This window comes from Cynoglossus semilaevis, chromosome 9, assembly GCF_000523025.1.
Source record: "Cynoglossus semilaevis isolate Cse_v1.0 chromosome 9, Cse_v1.0, whole genome shotgun sequence".
NCBI lineage: Eukaryota > Metazoa > Chordata > Actinopteri > Pleuronectiformes > Cynoglossidae > Cynoglossus > Cynoglossus semilaevis.
The window spans coordinates 5,828,352-5,848,571 of NC_024315.1; the positions used below are offsets into that span (position 1 = coordinate 5,828,352).

A 20,220-nucleotide genomic window follows, 5' to 3' on the forward strand; every position below is an offset into this window, starting at 1 on the left:
ATTCAATTAAGTAATGTCGAATGAAAAAGTGGGACGAAATGTTCGATTTACGTGATGCGGGACAAAGGCTAAAACTGCTGTTCAATACAACGTATAAAACAGTGCCAGTGGTATTTTGATATAAGCGCCGTCACTGTTTCGAATCGCTTCGCTTCAGGAAGTGCGACAGCCTCCAAAGCCTGGGTATCGTTTGCTCATCACTGGGAACAACTCCTTTAGGTTTAAACATAAAAATTAAAGACAAAAATTACTGTGTTGGATATTTGTCATTTTATTGCGGTAAGGCACTTGATAAAATACAGACTTGCCTTAAAATATTGGCATCCTCACATTAAGAATACAGTGTTCTACTCAGGCACCAGCTGTAGTGCTGCACAAATACAGTACAGTGAGAGAAACACAGAATGACCCACCACCAAAAAGAAGTGTAAAATATAAGTGACAAATGTGCACGTCATATAGAAAGCAACTTTTTCCAATTCTGTGTCTGTTCAGTGTGTGGAGTTATTGTGCCGTTTTAAAACAAGACTAATGAAGCAGAGATGACAGGGGAACTAGTCCTGACACCAGCAGGTGTGAACATTTCCAGTGTAAATGACCTGACATTTGTGTGCAAAACAAGCATTAAATTGCCAAAATTCCTGTTCCAGAGAACACTCAACAGAACCACAGCGGCTTAGCAGTATTTTTATAGACCTAATAAGGAGAAAAATATTTCTTAAAAAAAAAAAAAAAAAACGCTCAAATTAAGCCTTGTTGGGAAAAAGACCCATCAGCCACATTTACTGAGCTGAAATGAATATTTGGCAGAAAAGAAATGCAGCAAAATATGAGTTAAAGAAGAAGAAGAAAAAAGTACGTAATCTAATGCGTTAACCTCTTGGAGACAAAATATTACTTGAAGCATCATATCTGCACGTTGACACGCGCTCCTCATATTTCATTGGCTCACTCAGCTGTGCTCTCGGGTACTTCAGCCGGCACGTCCGCGTCATCGTCACTGTCCACGCCGGGGCGAATCCTGATGCGTTGCATGTTAAATGGAATATCTCCACGTCTTCAGAAAGAAAATGAACACAATCAGCCATGGCACAAATAAACAGTCACCAGGGAGCAGTGTGTGGACTGTGCCACGCTCAGTGCACTTCAGCGGCACCTGGTGGCTGCTACCTTCCGGACACAGGTATGTAACCTTAATTAATATTCCTAGTTTTAATTGAGGATATCACTGCCAACAATGCTGTTTTTTTGTTTGGTTTTTTAACACTCGACCTCATTTGTATCACACTCAAGAGTAACCACCTACTTTGAAGGTGGCTGTCAAAGCTGAAAACACTACTGCACCTGAGCTTGCTCTTCAAACTGCTGACTTCACGATTCATAGCATCAGCTGATTCAGAAGCGTCCTCCAGGTCTCTCTGTAGCTTCCTGCGGTTGGCGTTGGATCGCGTCAGCTCCTCCTCCGTCTCCTCGAGCTGACGTTTCAGCTGACGCATGCGGCTGTTTGTCTTCTCCACCTGGGAATAGGAAGTGTTGACCATTTTTGTTTGGACTTAAAGCAGGGTTTAACCATCCAACTATTAAAAAAAAAGAGCTAAAGATCACCTGGTCTTTGTACTGATCCATGTTACGCCTCTCGTCGTCCACCTGCAGCAGGGCCTCTTTGAGCTTCTTCTCTGTTCGTCTGACCAGCCTGGACGCCTGCTGACGCTCCCTGACATTAGATCATTGGGAAAGAATTTTAATTTTTTTTTTTTTTTTTAAAAACACATTTGACTGAGAATCTCCAGCTTTTGAGACCACCACCATCCCACTGTCTTTTAAAGTGGCACTCACTTGGACTCTGTGTCCAGCTGTTCTTCCAGCATGGCGATCTTGGCCTCCAGAGTGGTAATGGATGACTTGTACTTGGACTTGATGGTACCTTCGAGTTCCTGCAGCTTCAGTTTCAGTTCTTTGTTCTGGCGATCCAGCTGAGCTCTAGCGCCCTCTACCTTCTGGCTGTTGCTGCGCTCTCCAGCGAGTTCTGTGGTCAACTGCTCAGACTATTGTCACAAACAACAGAAAAAGTACAGAGACTGTTTGAGGACTTTTATATCCAGACATTTGTCCACTTCAATAATCCCCAGCAAAGTCAACATTTTAACTCCTCCTCCTGTCAGCTGCAGATGATAGATACCCCAGAATCCTCTGCCTCCTCACCTGTAGTGTGGCTCTCTTCATACGGTCGTTCACCATCTCACTGTTGAGCTGCTCCTCCTCCAGGTCCTCCTCCAGCTGGGTGATGCGAGCCTCCAGCCTCCTCTTCTCATCGGCCAGTTGAGAACTGTCAATAGTAAATCACAGTAATATTTCATTTCTCAGTGTCAGCAACATCTCCTGACAGAACATTGACAGTTTTAGTCAGAACATTTCCATTATTTTCATCACATATACGGAGTCTACAGATGCGTTTATGGTCTGGCTCGTACTTTTTGGAGTTGCTGCTGTTCACCACCTCCTGGAGCTCATCTCTCTCAGTCTGGGCCTGTCTCCTGAGTCTCTCTGCAGTGGCCAGGTCCTGGAGGAGGCACAAAGTTCAAATGAGACTAGTCTTAATAATTTCTCTTCAAGGAGTACTCTATTTCCAATAAATGTTCTCTTCTATGTTTCGTACCTCCTGTAAGTGCAGAGCGTCCGTCTCCATGGTCTTGAGCTTCTTCTCAGTCTCTTTGGCCGAGTTTACAGCATCGTCCCTGGACATTCGCAGCTCGTCCAGCTCTCTCATCAGGTCCTTCATCTGGACCTAGTGATGGGACGAACATGACCTACGTTACTCAAAACCACTCTCAGGAGTTATAGAGTCAAGGTCTGTGAGTCTGGACATGTTTTATTTAGTATCATTTTGACTCTGCAGTTGATTGGCCAACACACGTGTGATAAAGCTACAAACTATAGACAGAAGAATCAAGAGATGCCTTCACTTTCCTGGGAAAAACTACCTTTCCCTCTGATGTTTATGTGAGCAGAGGATTTTACCTGCAGTTTCTTCAGCTGTTTGAGGGCTTCGTCACGGCCCTTGTTGGCATCATCGATCTGCACTTGAAGGTCAGCCAGGTCCAGGTCCAGTTTCTTTTTGGCTGAGACAGCCTGAGTTTTCTGTCTGCGCTCGTCTTCCAGCTCCAGCTCCATCTCACGGACCTGAAACGAAGTGAATGGGAGAAAAAAAATTAACATTTTCTGAGGAATGTTGCCTGAAGCCAGATGTTTGAAGATTCTGTCAAGCACCTGTTTAACCAGCAGCTTCCTCTTCTCCTCTCCCTGCTCATCTCTGGCCTGCAGGTCTCTGTCAAACTGGGCCTTCATGGCCTGCATGTTGACCTCCAGACGCAGCTTAGCATCTTCTGTGGTCTGCAGCTCGTCCTCCAGTTCTTCCAGCTGAACTCTCATCTCCTCCAGCTGCTGCTCCATTGCACGCTTCGACCTCTCCAGCTCATGAACCTGTGGGCGGAGTCATTTCATTGAGCACAACCAGAATTATATTTATTGTTTTTTAGCTAATTAAGTTCATGATGACATTTTATCTTGCAGGTCCATTGTCTCATCTCTTACACTCTTGCCAACATCATCCTTGGAGGAGACCAGATCTTCCATTTCAGCCTTGAGTTGTTTGTTAACTCTGTCCAGCTCTGCCTTCATGTCCGTCATGGTCTCCAGCTCACGGCCCAGTGTCAGAGCTCGCGTTTCCTTCTCTCTGGCCTCAGCCTCGGCCCTGTCACGCTCCTCGGCGTACTGTGTGGAAATGGTCTTCTCCTCAGCCAGCATCTAAGGTTAAGACGGTGAGATGTCAGAGACCCAGAAGACACTGTTGCCAATGGCAACTATGGGCTGTCATATCAACACTCCCCGGCCAAACCTGGTCAAACTTCTTCTGCTTCCTCTCCAGGTTGGAGACGATCTGTCTCAGGTTGTCCTGGTCCACTAAAAGATCGTCCAGCTCCTGCTGCAGACGGGTTTTTGTTTTGTCCAATTTGTCGTAGGCCGCCGTCTTCTCCTCCAGCTGCTGCATCACACTGTCTACTTCTCGTTGGACCCTCTTGCGACCCTCCTCTGCCCCCTCCAGGGACAAGGCCTCCACTTCCAGCTTCTTCTTCAGCTCTCCCAACTGGACAGAAAAGGTGAATTTATAAGGGCTACAAAAGGAGTGTGTGCTGTGTAGACTGTTGGTCATAAATGAACAGTACAGGAATATTTGGGGATTTAAAGAAGATATTTTAAAAACTGTGGTAAACTAACCTGGGCCTGAAGAGCAGAAATCTGCTTGTCTGCGTTCCTTTTGGCCTCCTCCTCTTCCTCCAACATGTCCCGCAGGCTAGTGTGATCGCTCTCCATCTGCCTGAGCTGAGAAGATATTGCCAGCTTCTGACGGGTCTCCTCCTGAAGCAACTCCTGGATTCACAGAAGTCACAAAAATACATAAATAAATAATAAACAAACATAATAAACAAAGCAAAATACAAATTAGTCGATTGTTGACGAAGGAGTCAACAGTGTTGGTGAGAACTCAGCCAGCAGTGATGACAACGTGTCCATGTTTGTACCTGTGCGTCCTGGAGCTGTGACTCCAGAGAAGAGATGTCTTTGCTGGACTTGATGTTCTTGCCGTCTGCTTCACTCAGGAGGCTGTTGACGTTGTCAAGCTCAGACTAGGTTAAAAAAAACAAAAAAAAAAACAAAGAAATACAATTAAAGCAAGCTGTGTGAGACTCAGATCATTAAATCCGTCCAATCAGATACAGGACTTTATTCGTACTTTTTATAGTGACAAGTTACAATAAGTTAAAACTGTCAGTGTAAGCATGGACCACGACCAGACCTGGTCCTAATTCCCTGGTACAATTCAAAACAGACGGTGACTCCACGCAGCTCCTTTCATACCTGCATCTTTGTTATCTTGCTGCTCTGCTCCTGCCTCTGTTTTTCACTTTCTCCAAACTTGACCTGCAGCTCTTGAACCTGAGCCTCAGCCTTCTTGCGACGGTGCTCAGAGTCTCCTTTGCCCTGTGTCAGAGACTGAAGTTCGATCTGCAGCTCGTTCAACTCACTCTCCAGGGCCTGCTTCGTCTTCTCCACCGACGCCTTGTTCTGCAGGAGGAGCAAATATTTACACCGTTGTCACCGTTGATCAGAATTCATTACACACTGGAGCTTCTGATGACCAACACAACGGATTTTACCCTTTTGGCCTGTTCAAGCTGTTCGTTGAGCTCTTCAAACGTCTGATTGTGTTTCTGCCTCATGTCGGCCATCTGCTGTTCGTGGACTTTAGCCTCTTCCTCCAGCGTCTTCTTCAGATGCGCGACCTCAGTCTCACGCTTTGACCTGAGGAACAAGAGCAAAAATGGTGGTTTCTTTTAAAAGCAAAATGTTTTTCAAGATAAATGCATGGTACTAGTGCTGTGTCTATGTGGAACTGGTCTAATTATACTTTAGGATTAGTTAGTTAGTGTGAAAAGTCACCAGAACCGTTGCTTCTCTGCAGCTTCTGTCACTGATCAGTTACCTCAGTTCTTGTTGTGCTGCGGTGGAGTCCAGAGTGTCTTCCAGCTCAGTCTTGAGAGCCTCCAGCTCCTCTCCCAGGTCCCGTCGGTGTTTCTCGGCCTTGGAGCGCGCTTGCCTCTCCAGCTCCAGATCCTCTTGCAGCTCTGAGATCTGAGCCTCCAGCTCCCTGATCTTCTTCTGGGCCATGTTCTTTGCTGCAGACTCTTCCTCAATCCTGTAGCAGAAGAAAAAGACTGAATATCTCTGTGTCTGTGTCCGAAAGAAACTGACCTACATCTGTAATTGATCAAATCTCACATTTGTCAATTAGCACTTCAGCAATTTCATGATTTTACACATTCATTTATTCTCAGTGGCTAAAACCCTAACCTGGCCAGAGCAGCATGGAGTTCCTCCTCCTTCTTTGCCAGTTGAGCTCTGAGTTCATCAATCTGGGCCTGTAGGTCTGCAATCTGGTCATGGAGCTCCGTGGAATCGCCCTCGAGCTTCCTACGGTTTTTCTCCAACTCCTGACGCACTTTCTCCTCTTTCCTGAGACGATCTGTGCAGAGGGAAAAACACAAATGCTTGACATATAGTTGTTTCATTTATGTAAATAACTTAAGCCACGATTTGTCTGCCGATTATATCATCTTCTAGTAATTATAATGAGTGGAAAAATACATACCTTCCAAATCTGTGATCATAGCTTCATGTTTATTTTTGAGTTTCTGCAAACTTTTGGACTTCTCTTCCTCTTCAGTCAGGTTGGTGGTGAACTCAGAGATCCTCTCCTCCATCTGTTTTTTCTCCTGAGGTGAAAAAAAAGTTTTATTTACAACAATTTGTAAAACAAATATGGAATGACAAATAGTGTTAAGGTGCTGAATTAACAGTTACAAAACCTTGTTCAGCTTGATGTTCTGGTCGTCCAGCACCATGATGTCCTCCTCCATCTTCTTCAGCTTGGCGTCCGTGGTGACCTTCTCTATCTGGAGCTTCTGTCTGGCTGCCTCTTCTTCGTCCAGCTGCTGCTCAAGATCCTATATGAACACAAACAGATGCAAAAGCATTTGAAAATAGTCCCAAGAACACAGGCTCAACAGTTCCATCTACATTTAAACTTTTTTACTAAACCTTTTTGTCTCAAACGACTTCACTCACTGTGATATTTTGCTGCATTTTTTTTCTCTCCGTTTGCATATGGGTGACTCGCTCCTCCTCTTCCTCCAGACGAGATTCCAGGTCATGGAGGATCTCCTCCAGCTCCTGCTTCCTTATGGCCAGACGAGCTCTCATCTCCTCAGCCTCTGCACACAGCTCTGTCTCTGCCTGGAGCTGCTCCTGAAGAGCCTGCTTCTCAGCATTCAGCTAGCACAGAGAGCAATCGAGGTCAGAGTGAGTCAGGATGATTTGATCCACATAAAATGAGGACGATTATAAACATGTTTGTCATGATTTTAATGGACACATAAAAACCTCAATATATTTTTTTAGATTTACTGGTATATATTTACCTGTTGTTGCTTGGATTCAAATTCTCTGAGTTGCTCCTCAGCCTGCACTTGTCTCTCCTTCACCTTCACCAGCTCCTCTTCTTTGGCCACCATCTCCTCTTCCTGTCGGGTCACCTGCAGCAAAGGCTTCACCTAAAAACAAAAAAAATATATTATAAAAAGGAAAACCAATGGTATTGTTTGTTTCCAAAATGCAGTCAGAAATTCATCTTCTACCTTTAATGAATAATAAAATGACTTAATAAAAACTAATACGTTTCAGCATGTTCATGGTGCTTAAATATTTCTACCTACAAAATTATTAAACTAGCCACTGGATTAAACCAGTTGTGTACCAAATACTTTTACAGATATGTTTAGTTTAGTAGGTTTATATTTTAGACCAACCTTGGTGAAAAGCCTCCACCACTGCCAGTTCCTCAGTTTAAGGTAGGCAGCACAGTTCCTCTGGATGACTCTCATCGCTGTGAGCTGCTGCTGTCTCTTGGCAAAAGCTCTGAAGGTAAAAATATATTTTTGTCAAGGTTTGGATGATTATAATATTGTAAAATAATAATTAAAGACTTCTGGGTAAAGTACATTCCTGGATCTCTGGTCAAAATGATTTGATTGTTCTTACTTGCGAGCCAGATGTCCTCTGCACCAGGCCTGGAAGCTGATGATGACGTCAGTGATCTTCATGTCTCTCTCCTCCTCCAGATGAGCCAGAACTCCAGCTCTGAAGAAAACTTTACTTTGACCAATGCGGTACAGGTTAGGGTCCAGCTCCAGAGCTTTGATCTGACAATGCAGCAAACAGATAATTACTAAAAAACTGCTCTAATACTTCACACAGACAGAGATGATAGACAAATCCTATTGTTATACAAAATGTTATTTTCCTACCATGAGAACACAGGCTTGTTTCCCATCCATGAAGCCTTTTGGAATGGCATTAGGAGTGAGAATTTCATACCTTAGACAAAAAAATGTATCATTATTTAAATGGTCTACTTTAAATAAAGATGCACAGCTTCGCCCCCTGTCTAAACAGTTGGTTCATGTTGAGTGTTACCTCTGTCTAAACTCTTGGAAGACGATGCGGTTGGGGAAGCCCTGTCTGCAGATACGGATTCCCTCCAGGACTCCATTACACCTCAGCTGGTCCAGGACCAGGTGAGGCTCTAGTTTACCAGCCTACAGGGAGAAACAAGCATTTAATGTCATGGTAACAGGTATGCAGCCTGTGTACAGACCAACACAGGTCTTGTGTGATTTACTAGGTACACAAATTTGGATGTTTGGAAAAAAAATCATCTGCCTAACAAGGACTTGATGTCAGTAGGTTCATTACCTTCTTCTCGTGGTTGGGGATGATACAGCGAACAAAGTTAGGGTTGGTGTTCCTCAGCGTGGCCATGAGGTTACCCAGCTGCTCTTTGTACAGTTGCCCCACGGTGCGGAACATTCCTTTACGGGTCTTGAAGGCACCGTGCATTGAGTCGGACATCCCTGCTACTTTATCCAAGCCGACAATACGGTCCACTGTTAAGACAACAAACATATGAACACAGTACAGATTTAACGACTATTCCAACAATTCATAAGGTCCCTCAGATAAGAAGTAGGGGGGGAGAACTGACCGTCTCTCCACAAATCACAGGTGATCTTGTCTGTAGACTGGTTGAGCAGAGTGGCCACAGACTCGTTGAGAGGATCCATGTTCTTCATCAGCCACTCGTCTGCTTTGTAGTCCACCTGCACCACAGCAGAGTCACTCATCATCAGCTGTTTTAAATCCTCATCGCAGTGATGTTGATGTACAAGTCAGGCTAAAGATGTGATAAATAAAATGAAAAAAACTCTAATGAAAGTGACCTTTCCAGCATAGTGCATGACGCAGAAGTCAACATCGTCCTTGAGTTTCTTGGGCTTCTGGAACTTGGGGTGTGTCCCCTGCTCCTGAACCACTTTCTCCACAAAGCTCTTGTCGGTAGCTTTAGGGAACCAGCACTCTTCATCCAGGAGAGCTAGGATGCCTGGAGGACCAGCCTAGGATGTACAGATATCAGGGGAGATACATCTGTTAGACTGTAGCAGTCATCAATTGTGTGTTAAATTCTGTAATAAAACCTGAAAAATGTAACTTTTTTTCCCCCTCTTTTCTTACATGTTTTTCAATGAGGTCGATGCAGGGCTGCAGGTCCAGGCCAAAGTCGATGAAGCTCCACTCGATGCCCTCCCTCTGGTACTCCTCCTGCTCCAGGATGAACATGGTGTGGTTGAAGAGCTGCTGCAGCTTCTCGTTGGTGTAGTTGATACAAAGCTGCTCAAATGAGTTCAACTGTCGAGGACACACACAGAGAACATTCAGACATTCAGACTTCTGTCAATATCTGCAGGTTGTTTGAAATTGTTGAATAAAATAAAAGTTCTGCTTAAATCCACTCCATATCAAGTCTCACAAGCTCAAGTATTTCCTGTACCTATTTCCATGACCTTTAATACTTTCACTGACTTTTGACTTGATTAAAGTATGAAACGTATGCTGTGAAACACTCTCAGTAAGTATTATTTGCAATTTTTACCTGATCCTGAAGGATTTCAAACATTAATCAGACTAATCTAAAGGTAGCAGAAGACCAGTCAGTTCAGTGACCACATGAGTAAAACACTTTTTAAGACTAAAAAGTTAAATGTTTACTGTAAACTGTAGGTCATTAAAAAATATTTTATTGTGAAAATAAAATAAGAATTTGATTTGTTGCCTTCCATATATTTTATTAATTGGTCCAGTTCAGCTTAATAGACTCACAGATTCACAGACATTAAATCTGAAGCCTTTGCCTGTCATTAGCTGTTTGACCATGTTAGAAAAATGTTAAAAAAAAAAAAAGAGACTTGCATCTGTTGAATGTCAGTGAGAGGAGACCATACCTCAAAGATCTCAAATCCAGCAATGTCAAGGATTCCGATGAAGGAGGCTCCCTGTCTCTTGGTCTTGTCCAGAGCTTTGTTAATTCTCATCACCAACCAGCGGAACATCCTCTCATAGGAGGCTTTGGCCAGAGCCTCGACAGCAAACTCAGCCTGCTCCTGAGTCTGGGCCTTCTGGACATAGTCCCTGCCAACCTAAGACACCAAATATAACATTGTTATGAGAATAATAATTACACAAGTATGTAGCATTTTGATTACTGAGCTGAAGCCACTGCTCAAATACATGGGTATGTCAAAAGCTTAGTTGTATAGTTTTATAATATTTGTCATCAATCTGAGATTCCTTACATTTAATTTTTGGGCAAAGAACTAGAGAAACAGATTTGTTTCTTTTATGAATAAATATTGAATTAAAAGTCGTAAAACTTTTTGACATAGATGATGGAGGTTCGTGTATTCATCGGTCACAGACCTTAATTCTGGGTGAAAGAATCGCTCGGCTGAAGTCGGTCACGTTGATGCCCAGCAGGTGACAGACTTTCTGGGCGGCTGTAGACGAGACATTGAGGTCATAATGGAGGAAGTGAGCGATAACAGTAGGGTAGAGTGAGACGTGCGGTGTTTATATGATGACAGTGTGATTACCTGTGTCGTCTGGCATAGAGGCCTGGTCAGAGTTACGCTCCTTCTTAAAGGACATGTTCCCCAACTGCAGCACAGCTGACACCACCTTCAACAGACCTGATGGCAAAACAGACAAGTTATAATAACACCAAAAATCACCTTCAGAGGATACAACTATTGACTATACACTATAATGATGTGTTAACATGATAAAAAAAGCTGAGGAATTTATCACAAGAAAATTACTTCTCAAAGCTACAAGATAACAAAATGGACTGGGTCGTAAATTAAAACGCTCCACAGGAAATCTGACACCTAACCTGATTTTTAAACTAGCTGTATTCACAATAAGATTTACGGGTTAGAGAAAAGACAGCTAACCAGTCACTTCCTCTTCAGGGATGCTCATGATGTTGAAGGCCTCCATGGTCTCTGCAAACATGTCCTTGTCCTGCTGGCCAGGTATGGTGACGTTCCCATTGGACAGGAATCGATACTTGCTGTAATCCTCCAGGCACAGTTGAGCTACACAGGTAGAAATCAAAAGGTTTAATTACTAAAAAGTTAATTTAGAGTCTAATACATGCAACTGTCTACTTCTGTAATTCATTCCCCAGAGAAGCTTCATTGAAAACAGAGGAAGACAAATCAGCTTCACTTTGAAAAGCCTTTTTTTAAAGAATTAACGTAGTAGTAAAAAGTAGTTTGACTGCTCACAGCGCATCTTGTCTCCTGCCCCTGTCAGCAGGTAGTAGAAGACGTGGAAGCTCCTCTCCTCTTTGGCTTGTCTGATGGCTCGTGACTTCTCCAGCAGATCTGGGATCATTAAAGTCAAGAACACACTGGTGGCAACACAACAAGGGTGTACTTAGATGAGTGGAAAACCTCACACTGTGCAGTACTACTAACAACTACGTCTATTACACAACATTGAAAAAAAATCATTTTCTTCTAAAGTGACAATCTGGTAACTACGTGACTGTGTGGTTTAAAGGATACAGGTCTCAATGTTGGCGCCGACGATGTAGCCGTTAACGTCGAAGTTGATCCTGATGAATTTTCCCTGAAAGAGCAGATGAATCCACATTTACAACATAACTCACACTATTACACATCCAAAGATCTTCTCCAGTTTTAATAACAGTTGTGTTTGAATAGCCATCAGCTGCCACCTAGTGGAAGAGTACTTGATAAGTCTGAAATCTATTTTTCCTATGCAACATTGAAAGGCTGATCTAAATGAATTAAGTTGTAAAAGTCTTATGGTAAACTTGTGTGCCCTGGAACATTGTTTGGGAATCGCTCTCCTAAGCTGACAGTACAGTTGACCAGGGTTGGTCTTAAAGGGTCAAAAACTTTAAATTTGCAGAAAGATTGTCAGGGTGTCAAAGTCATTCTTACAAATCTGGAGGAGTTGTCATTCTTGACAGTCTTGGCATTGCCGAAGGCCTCCAGGATGGGGTTTGCCTGCAGCAGCTGCTTCTCCAATTCCCCCTACAGGAGAGCAGACAGTATTACACCAAATTAGTCACCCTATAAAAACTCTGGACATTAGAACACCAAGCAAAACGTTTCATGCAATTTCTTCCACAGCTGGGATTTGTCCATTGGCGAATGCAAACATAAGCTTAAAGCCAGTAACTTGTTGCGTTCCAACACAATCCAGGCTGCAGAATTTTTTTAAATTACCTCAGGGGAGGTAATCCTTTCCCAATACACCACACACACAGAAACACACATTCCACCACAAATTCTTGTAGCACAGCATGCCTGTTCAGGCTCAAAAACCCATATAAGACCATCCCTGTACATGCACGCACAAACAAGACAACACACGGGAAAGTTAGTCAAGGAGCCACAGGGGAAATGCTGCAATACTCCATATTTGTGTACTGCACTGTACTCCATCAGGTGAAAAGACACCCACTCACTCACTCAGCAGCCTGTTTACTCCTCAATCAGATCAGGCCTGATTTGTCTTGTCATACATGTACAGTATGTACTGTAAAACCACAGACGGAGCTCCTGACACCTGTCTGAATTAATAGGGCAGTTACTTCTGTTACTGATATGGGTCAAATATTTGTCCTCATAGCCAAAATAAGACCATTATGAGTAGACTCTTTTTCTTTCTTTAAACTCCTGATGTGACCAAGTTTAGAAATTCTAGTAGAAAATCTTTTGTTGTACTTCCCGTTATACCCAAAGACAAAGACAAAACATTTTCTGTTAGTACAGCGAAGACACAACGCATATGGGGTCAGAGAAATGAACTCACGTGGGATAAAACTGCACTAGCCTGGAAAGGTAAAAAACAAAGTGATACAAGTCAACACATTTGGTATCAGCAGAAAGTCAGGGAAAAACAAAAACAGAAACAAAACCTTTACCGTATATGGCTTTTGTGTAATGTAAACAACAGCACAGACTTGTGGTCATTTGGGGGATGTGACTAAATGAATCCCCACTAATGATCAATGTTAATTCAACTGAAGTTTGGATTTATGCTGCTTCCAGACATTGCCAGAAACAGAGCCTCACTATTAGTAAAAATAATAATCAAACTGCACACACATGCTAACACACATGCACAGCTGCTGCTGCTCTGCTTGACTGAAAGTCATTGGTGAGGGAGGAGAGGCCGACAGGTCGAGGCCTGAGAAAGGAATGTTCGGTGGTTGTTACAAAACTCAGTCAGGCACAACATCAGAGAAGAGCCATCGTGAAAATGTACAAACATGAACAGAGGAGGAGACAGGAGAAAACAGTTTACATAAAAAATACAATATAAAATCAGAGGCCAGCCAACATCAGTCCTACTGCACAGGGCTGCAGATGTGGACTGTCTGACTACTGACCTGATCCTTCTTAGATTTAGAAGACGAGGCGATATGGGCCAGATACTGAATGACTTTCTTTGTATTTTCTGTTTTTCCTGCTCCAGACTCTCCACTGTACAGAAGGAAATGGAACAACTCAGTCATATCAACTTTGTACCGAAATAACAGCATGCTCTAGCACAGGGGTCTCAAACTGCAGGCTTGGGGGCAACTTCGGACACACGACATTCCTCACCTGGCCCACATTTAGATAACATATATCAATAATAATTAAATTTTTCCTGTGCTGTAAGGTTTTTAAAAATACATTTTTCAATTGCTTTGTTTTTTCCTTCAGTTAAAGTATTTAGTTATTTAAATTAGCTAAAATTATTTTTATTAGATATTTTATTTTTATCAGAATTATTTGAAAATGTAATACCAGAAGTAATACTATAACACATGAGCACAATGCTGACGAAGAGCTTAAAGAAAAAACACTTACGTGCACAGGATTGACTGGTCTTCACGATCTGTTGGTGGAGGAAACAAAAGAGCAAAGCTATAATAACACAGTCAAGTGATGTGACAATCTAGAGTCAAACACAAGGGACCTGATACTTTATTCAAATATCGGTACTAGAAAACGTGCGCTGATCCAGTGACACAATGTAACGTCTTTTCACCACAACCAGCTGAACACGGGGTCAACCAGTGTTAACGTGTTTTCCTACTGCAGTTCAGTGTCTCTGCCCTCAGGGGGGGTTTATTTAAGTAGGTCAACAATGTCAACAGTTTGGAGGAATTTTAACATCAGGGATGAAGACAAGAACAAGACTTACAGTAAGATTGGTTTTGTTCCAATCGGCTGATGTCTCACCATATCACTTAACAACACTCTTTGATTTATTGAAACAGTGAAATAGTGCTAAGCTGTTAAACTGATACTGTTAACTGGAGACTATGAGACACCGTTTTGTTTTTTTAATTACCACCAAAAGTTTGTGTTATTTTTGAGGACTTTTTTTAATATACAGAAATACTCGTTTCCACTGGGAGAAAAAAAAAATGGTTGTAAGTATTTTCCTAGTTAGTGTACTCACTGTGTTTATTACAAACTATGCTGTACCACCTATGCAACTCTTCCTTCCTATTTAAGGCATATTTAAAAAAAAAACCCAAACTAAAGAAGTATCAGAGGAATGGTACTTGGAATTGGCAAATACACAAATTTAAACACTGGTACTTGTATTGTACTGTATTGTATTTTTTGTGGGACATAGTTTTAGGACAGCGCAAGTTCAAAGTTCATTGGCATTCAAATCCAGGCGATGTATTTGGTAAATAAGTCCCGACTCCATGAACAGGTGTTGTAAGGAGTGTTTTGTTACCCTGCATCATGCTCCTGTAGGCGGTGTCGGTGATGGCATAGATGTGAGGGGGCATCTCGTGTCTCTTCTTGCCCTTGTACATGTTGACTATGTCCTCAGTGTAGATGGGCAGGTATTTGTAAGGGTTGACCACAACACAGAAGAGACCCGAGTAGGTCTGGGCGGGAAAGAAGACAGAGGTTAAACGGGTCTAACCAACAGGTGACAGAGATCTCGATTGTCCGTAAAAACAAAAATAACTACGTGGTATACTATGGTATTCTACTATGGTCAATATGATTGTTGTAATAATTTATATGGACACTGTACTAAAAATGTACATTACCCAATAGTACTTACAGTAATTACTCTTTTTTTTCTACCCACTAATTTCTCCTGTGTTTACGATTACCCTGACCGGCCAATCACATTGCAGAGTCTGATTCTGAAGGTATTTTAATTTCAAATGTACATTTTTTTTCCTGCCAATGCTGGCTGGTGCTTGCTCATTATTTGGTTAACCACAAATATTGTAATCTTGTTTTTCGCTTGAATTTCTTTTTATTTACATGGAACATAGGTGTTTTTGTTGAGTTGTCTTTTCACGTGCCGACTGAGACAAACGTGTTCAGTGAATGTGGAAAATACAATATATAATTTGTGGTCATGGTGTAAGATTTTCTTACGTAGATGAGTCCAGAGTAATATCTGTCCTTGAGGTTGTGCAGCACAGAAGCCTCATTCAGACAGGTGAGCTCAGCCATGTCCTCCACTTTGTTGAACTTAGGAGGGTTCATCTTCTGGATGTCGTCCTTGTTTACCTTCACCTGAGGTTTACACAGCAAAGACATATCAAACACCTCCTAAACCTGTCTTTGATTTTGTCTCTACCTGTCTCTGATGAGTGAATGCTAACAAATTGCTAACTCATCTTCCACAGCTTTATCCTGACTACTATGTTGACTATAATATAATAGTAGCTTTACTGCTAATACTTCTAGACTTTGTTTATGAAACAAATTAGTTCCAAATTCTCTCAAAGAACATCGTTTCTCACCTTCTTGCCAGAGTCGGTGAGCTCCACCACACACTCTTCTCCGTGTTCCTCTTTCAAAGAGCCGGCCTCGAAGCCCATCTTCTCAGAGGGAACCCACACCAGCTTTTTAGAAGACCAGTCGGCCTGAACCAGGGGGTTGTTCACCCCGCTGCGGTCTCCATACAGGAATTTGTCTGCGTCGGTCATGGTTGCTGTAGAAGAAAGGAGGGAACATCTTTGATCATCAACTCAGTGATGGAATTTCAGAACCATCTCATATGGTGGACATCAGTACCAGTTTGAAGTGTTATGATAGAATTGGTTTTCAACAGAGCTTTGGAGACGAGTAACGTATAGTAGTGTTCCTGTAGCATGAGAGGTGAGGAGAGGTGAAAGCACAGGTTTGGGCACATTACCTAATAACAGCTGACATCACATGCTGCTCCACTGTATAATTATTGAGTATCATGTAAATTATTCTCCTATGGCCCATAAACTCTACTGTGCACAGACACTCTTCACACTATCACTTCCCTTTATAAACAGGCCTGGAATGTCAGATGGTTTTTTGTTGTTGTTTTTTTAACAACACATATCACTTTTTTACACTAGGTCCACAGTGTGACTCCGCCTTTTAATTCTACCTGTCCATACTTTATTTCCAGTGTGGCCCACATTCCTTCCTCACCAACTCATTACACAGAATTCCTCAGATTCCAGACTACCTTTCCCAATGTCACCATATACAATTCGACTGCAACGTTCACACTTTCTGCCTAATGTCAACAAAAGTGTCGTCATTGGACGTTTGACCACAAGACTAAGACAAACAGTGTCTGTGATAATATATGGAACTGGTGGTGAAAGTTAAAGTTAAAGTCTTAACCAAGACAGTGCAGAGATAGTGAGTTACCAGAGAAGCAGAGAGGAAAGAAACAGAGGCAAGTCTGGGCATGAGGAGAAATGTCATTATTCCACGACCACACCCTGGAGAAAGGCTCCGTGCTTCAGTGAGGGGAGAGTTCAAATTAAAATACCCACTAAACAGGACAGAAAAAAAAACACCCACACACCCCTGGATTAAGCTTTTCATCTGTTGCTAATAATAAAAATGGTGTAGGTCCCTTTTTCTAAAGTGTTTCTCCTCATACATTCAACATCAATTTGAACAAGTTTAGAAGTTCAGCATAGTTTACAGAAGTTATACAATTTACAAGGAGCACTTGGAAAATAAATAGAAGTTTCTATATTTTAATCATAACTGACTCAAAACAGAGTAGTGGTGTTTTTCTCCATTTTTAATAAAAATAAAATTGTGCAGAAGAAAATATTTAAATCAAAGATTTTTTGGCTATAGATATCAGATAAATGGTTTTGAAATACACAGCAGTAAAAAGAAGCTGCATCAGTGCTAGAGTTCCTGAGTAAAAGCAGGAAGAGACGTGTGTGTATGTACATGTCATTAGTGTTTCTATCAGATCATCTGTATCTGGTCGGAGGGGAGTGGGCTCAGACACGCCCACCTTCAACATCACTGAGTTTAGTCATCCATTTAAACCCGACATATCGTCCAGGTCAACTCTAACAAACTAAAACCCAGGCCTGTTACACACTAACACAACAGTGCAAACACACACACAGAGCTTTGATGGTAAAAACCATCAATGGACCAACTTCCTCAGAAAGTTGCACAAAGTGATCACTTTGACACTGCGCCTTAGAAATGACCAAAGCTAATCCACTTTGTTCAGGATTGTCTCTGTGGGTAAACAAATCAACAAATCATTTGTATCCAAAGAAAATAAGGTTGACAGCCGTCTGATTGGACAGTTCACCTGAGAAGACACTCTGCTCTCCACAGCTTGTTAACCTCGTCCACCTCGCTGCCTCCAGATTTAATTATCACTGCAAACTAATTGCTCTTTTCAGCACTTTTAAAAACAACAACAGACAGCATGTGGTTCTCTTGTACAGAGTGGCTCCTCTCCTGTTCTTGGCTGCCAGTCAATCCCTGCTTTATCCACAGCTCTTACCTAACCCTGAGCACGAGCGCTGCCACCTGCAGCCTGTGCTGTTCAAACAGGCCGGCGCTGGGAGGCTGGTGGCGACGTGGACACTGGTGGACACTGGTGAACCACTGACAGAAGACATAGTCCAAACTGTGCAGTGCAGTGACTGAGGTGAAGACACGTTAGGGCGAGGGGACGGGTACAAGAAGCTACATGAAAATGTGGGGCCCAAAGAAAAAAAAACTTAAATTAAAGTGTTAAACGAGGTGAAGACTCGTTAGGGCGGGTACAAGAAGCTACATGGAAATGTGGGGCCCAAAGAAAAAAAAAACTTAAATTAAAGTGTTAAATTTTACCTTTACATCTGATTAAATATTGACTCATGTCAACAGATGAAGCTAACGATCCTCTAAACTGAATCAAAAGAGGAAGAAGTGATTTTTTTCCCTGTTGACTGTGTTCTTTTTACTCGTCCAGAGACAAACACCACGGCCATTTAAACTGTCTTAAAAAGAGAGAGAAAAAATGGCAGACATATCAAGAACAAAACTGTAAAGCTGGATCCTTTTCAGTTCATGTTGAACAATTATATACCCTGAGGGTACAGATCCACACACACACCAGCAGCAGCAGCAGCAGTAGCAGGGTGTGACTGAGGTTGTGTACAGCACAATTACTAAAAAGAAAAAGACAAACATTTTCATCTTGTCCGAGCAGCTATTGAACAATATGGCAGTGTTTGTATAAGCGGTCACACATGTGAAACACACGAGACAGAAGCTGAAATCTAAACAGTGAAGGTGTGAAGTAAAAACGTGAATTGATAGAGTAGAGACAGGACGGTCCTGTTCTTCTTGTTCTCACAGCTGCTGTTCTCGCAGACTGTATTATTGTGCTGGAACCAGACAGCAGGTAAACACAATGATTCCTCTACACTGAACCCCGCTGTCGTTTTCATCATCATCATCATCCTCATCCTCTGTGTACTTTGAATGTTATCTTTATCACCTACTCAACGACGAAGAATGGAGAAATAAATTCATCAACGTTCAAGACAATGTGAAGATAGTTGAGCAACCGCTACTCCGACTGGCTCCTCAGCCTGAATCAACAGAGTTGTTACATTTCACATCGAGACTCAAAGAATTCAGTTGATTCCAACAGGTGTTTCCTTCAAATGACACGGAAATTCACTTTTAACATTTACATATGGCCGTTACATCACTGTAAAACACCTGCAAACACAAATTAAAGTCGGAATTATCCACAGCGGACTCACCTGTTGTTCTGCAGGCACCTCCGCTGCTTCTGCTTTTGCTGCTGCTAAAGGCGGGGGAAAGTGGTTACTGAGCTCCGTCTACTTCCTGGCTCAGTGATGGAGCTTCAGGAAAGGCCCTGTGGTCTACAGACTGTGGTCTACAGACTGCTGTCTCTGCTGTATCCGCTGTTCCAGTTGTTCGGACGAAGCTCTGCCAGGATGGACGGGCAGACAACTTTGGTCAACCCCTTGTTTTAGTTTTCACAGGTACGCCGGAAGCCCCGCCTCCTCTGTGGCCAAGCCCGCGTCGTGTGCTGCGTTCAAGAACACCACGTAAAAACCCAGAGATATGAGCGAGAAGCAGCAGCGTTTCCAAAAACTTAAAGCATTTCCTGTTGTTTTACCAACACAAAGATCACTGTATCTGACCCTGTAGGAAAATGACATTGAAACGGTTATTAAAACAAAGAAACACAAGTAAACAGACGACTGTGAGTAGTCGATATTATATATTGAGCGAAATATAAAATTAAAAAACGTTTTCTTTTTAATGTTTATGTCTGTGTTGTCTATTGTAACAGTATTTGTTGTTCCTTCAAAGGCTAAATATAGAAAGAAATATTTATTTGTTGACAATTTATTTAGTCAATAGTTTGAATGATTTTTTCTTCAAAAAATAAATTGATTTTAGTTTCTATTATATACCAATCACATGACAATCAAATATCTAACTTTTAGTTGTTTGGTGCTATTTCAGTTTTGGAATCTGGTGCAAATGCCCATAAAGAGAGGTTTTTCTTTTTTTTCACCTTTTTACTATTTATACTTAGAAAAAATACACTGTATACAGTACACACACAAGTATTTGTTGTTCCCTTTACCTCTGCTTACAGTACTTCTTTAACCCTGTTTGTTACTTATACAATTATATGACACTTTAAAAAAAAACAAAACAAAACCTTTGTTAAAAACACTTAAGACCTTTTTAAAATAAAAAAACCTTTGTTAAAAACACTTAAGACCATCTAAAAAGAAAAGATTAAAAAAAAGGCCATGACCCCAGAGTGGTTCTGTGCTGAGATATGTCCATTGTTGTACCTGCAACAGGAGCAGGGGTGTGGCATTGGCATCCAAGGTGAAGAGGGAAA

The 20,220-nt window shown here is 42.1% G+C and overlaps 1 protein-coding gene across 2 annotated transcripts; it reads right to left on the reverse strand.

The window, feature by feature from the left end:
• Nucleotides 1–247: 247 nt before the first annotated feature.
• On the reverse strand, nt 248–19,376 carry LOC103383562 (myosin-9-like). 2 transcript variants are annotated; one of them, XM_008316742.3, is made up of 43 exons: nt 19,094–19,376; nt 15,827–16,017; nt 15,456–15,596; nt 14,791–14,947; nt 13,905–13,932; nt 13,439–13,532; nt 12,859–12,879; nt 11,982–12,074; nt 11,580–11,643; nt 11,298–11,396; nt 10,962–11,105; nt 10,602–10,697; nt 10,429–10,505; nt 9,954–10,148; nt 9,187–9,360; nt 8,895–9,068; nt 8,660–8,774; nt 8,371–8,561; nt 8,092–8,213; nt 7,923–7,992; nt 7,657–7,817; nt 7,425–7,533; nt 7,038–7,169; nt 6,685–6,891; nt 6,426–6,563; nt 6,209–6,332; nt 5,911–6,082; nt 5,543–5,755; nt 5,217–5,361; nt 4,918–5,124; nt 4,581–4,685; nt 4,276–4,428; nt 3,896–4,144; nt 3,592–3,804; nt 3,268–3,480; nt 3,019–3,180; nt 2,657–2,785; nt 2,472–2,560; nt 2,203–2,326; nt 1,837–2,045; nt 1,606–1,714; nt 1,345–1,517; nt 248–1,057 (listed from the first exon to the last, which is right to left on the reverse strand). In XM_008316742.3, exons 2-43 carry the CDS (start codon nt 16,010–16,012, stop codon nt 949–951), a joined length of 5,886 nt encoding a protein of 1,961 aa, XP_008314964.1. In that variant the 5' UTR covers nt 16,013–16,017; nt 19,094–19,376; the 3' UTR covers nt 248–948. The 2 variants fall into 2 exon arrangements, with proteins under 2 accessions (XP_008314964.1, XP_024914305.1); XM_025058537.1 differs by lacking the exon at nt 12,859–12,879.
• Between the last annotated feature and the right edge of the window lie 844 nt (nt 19,377–20,220).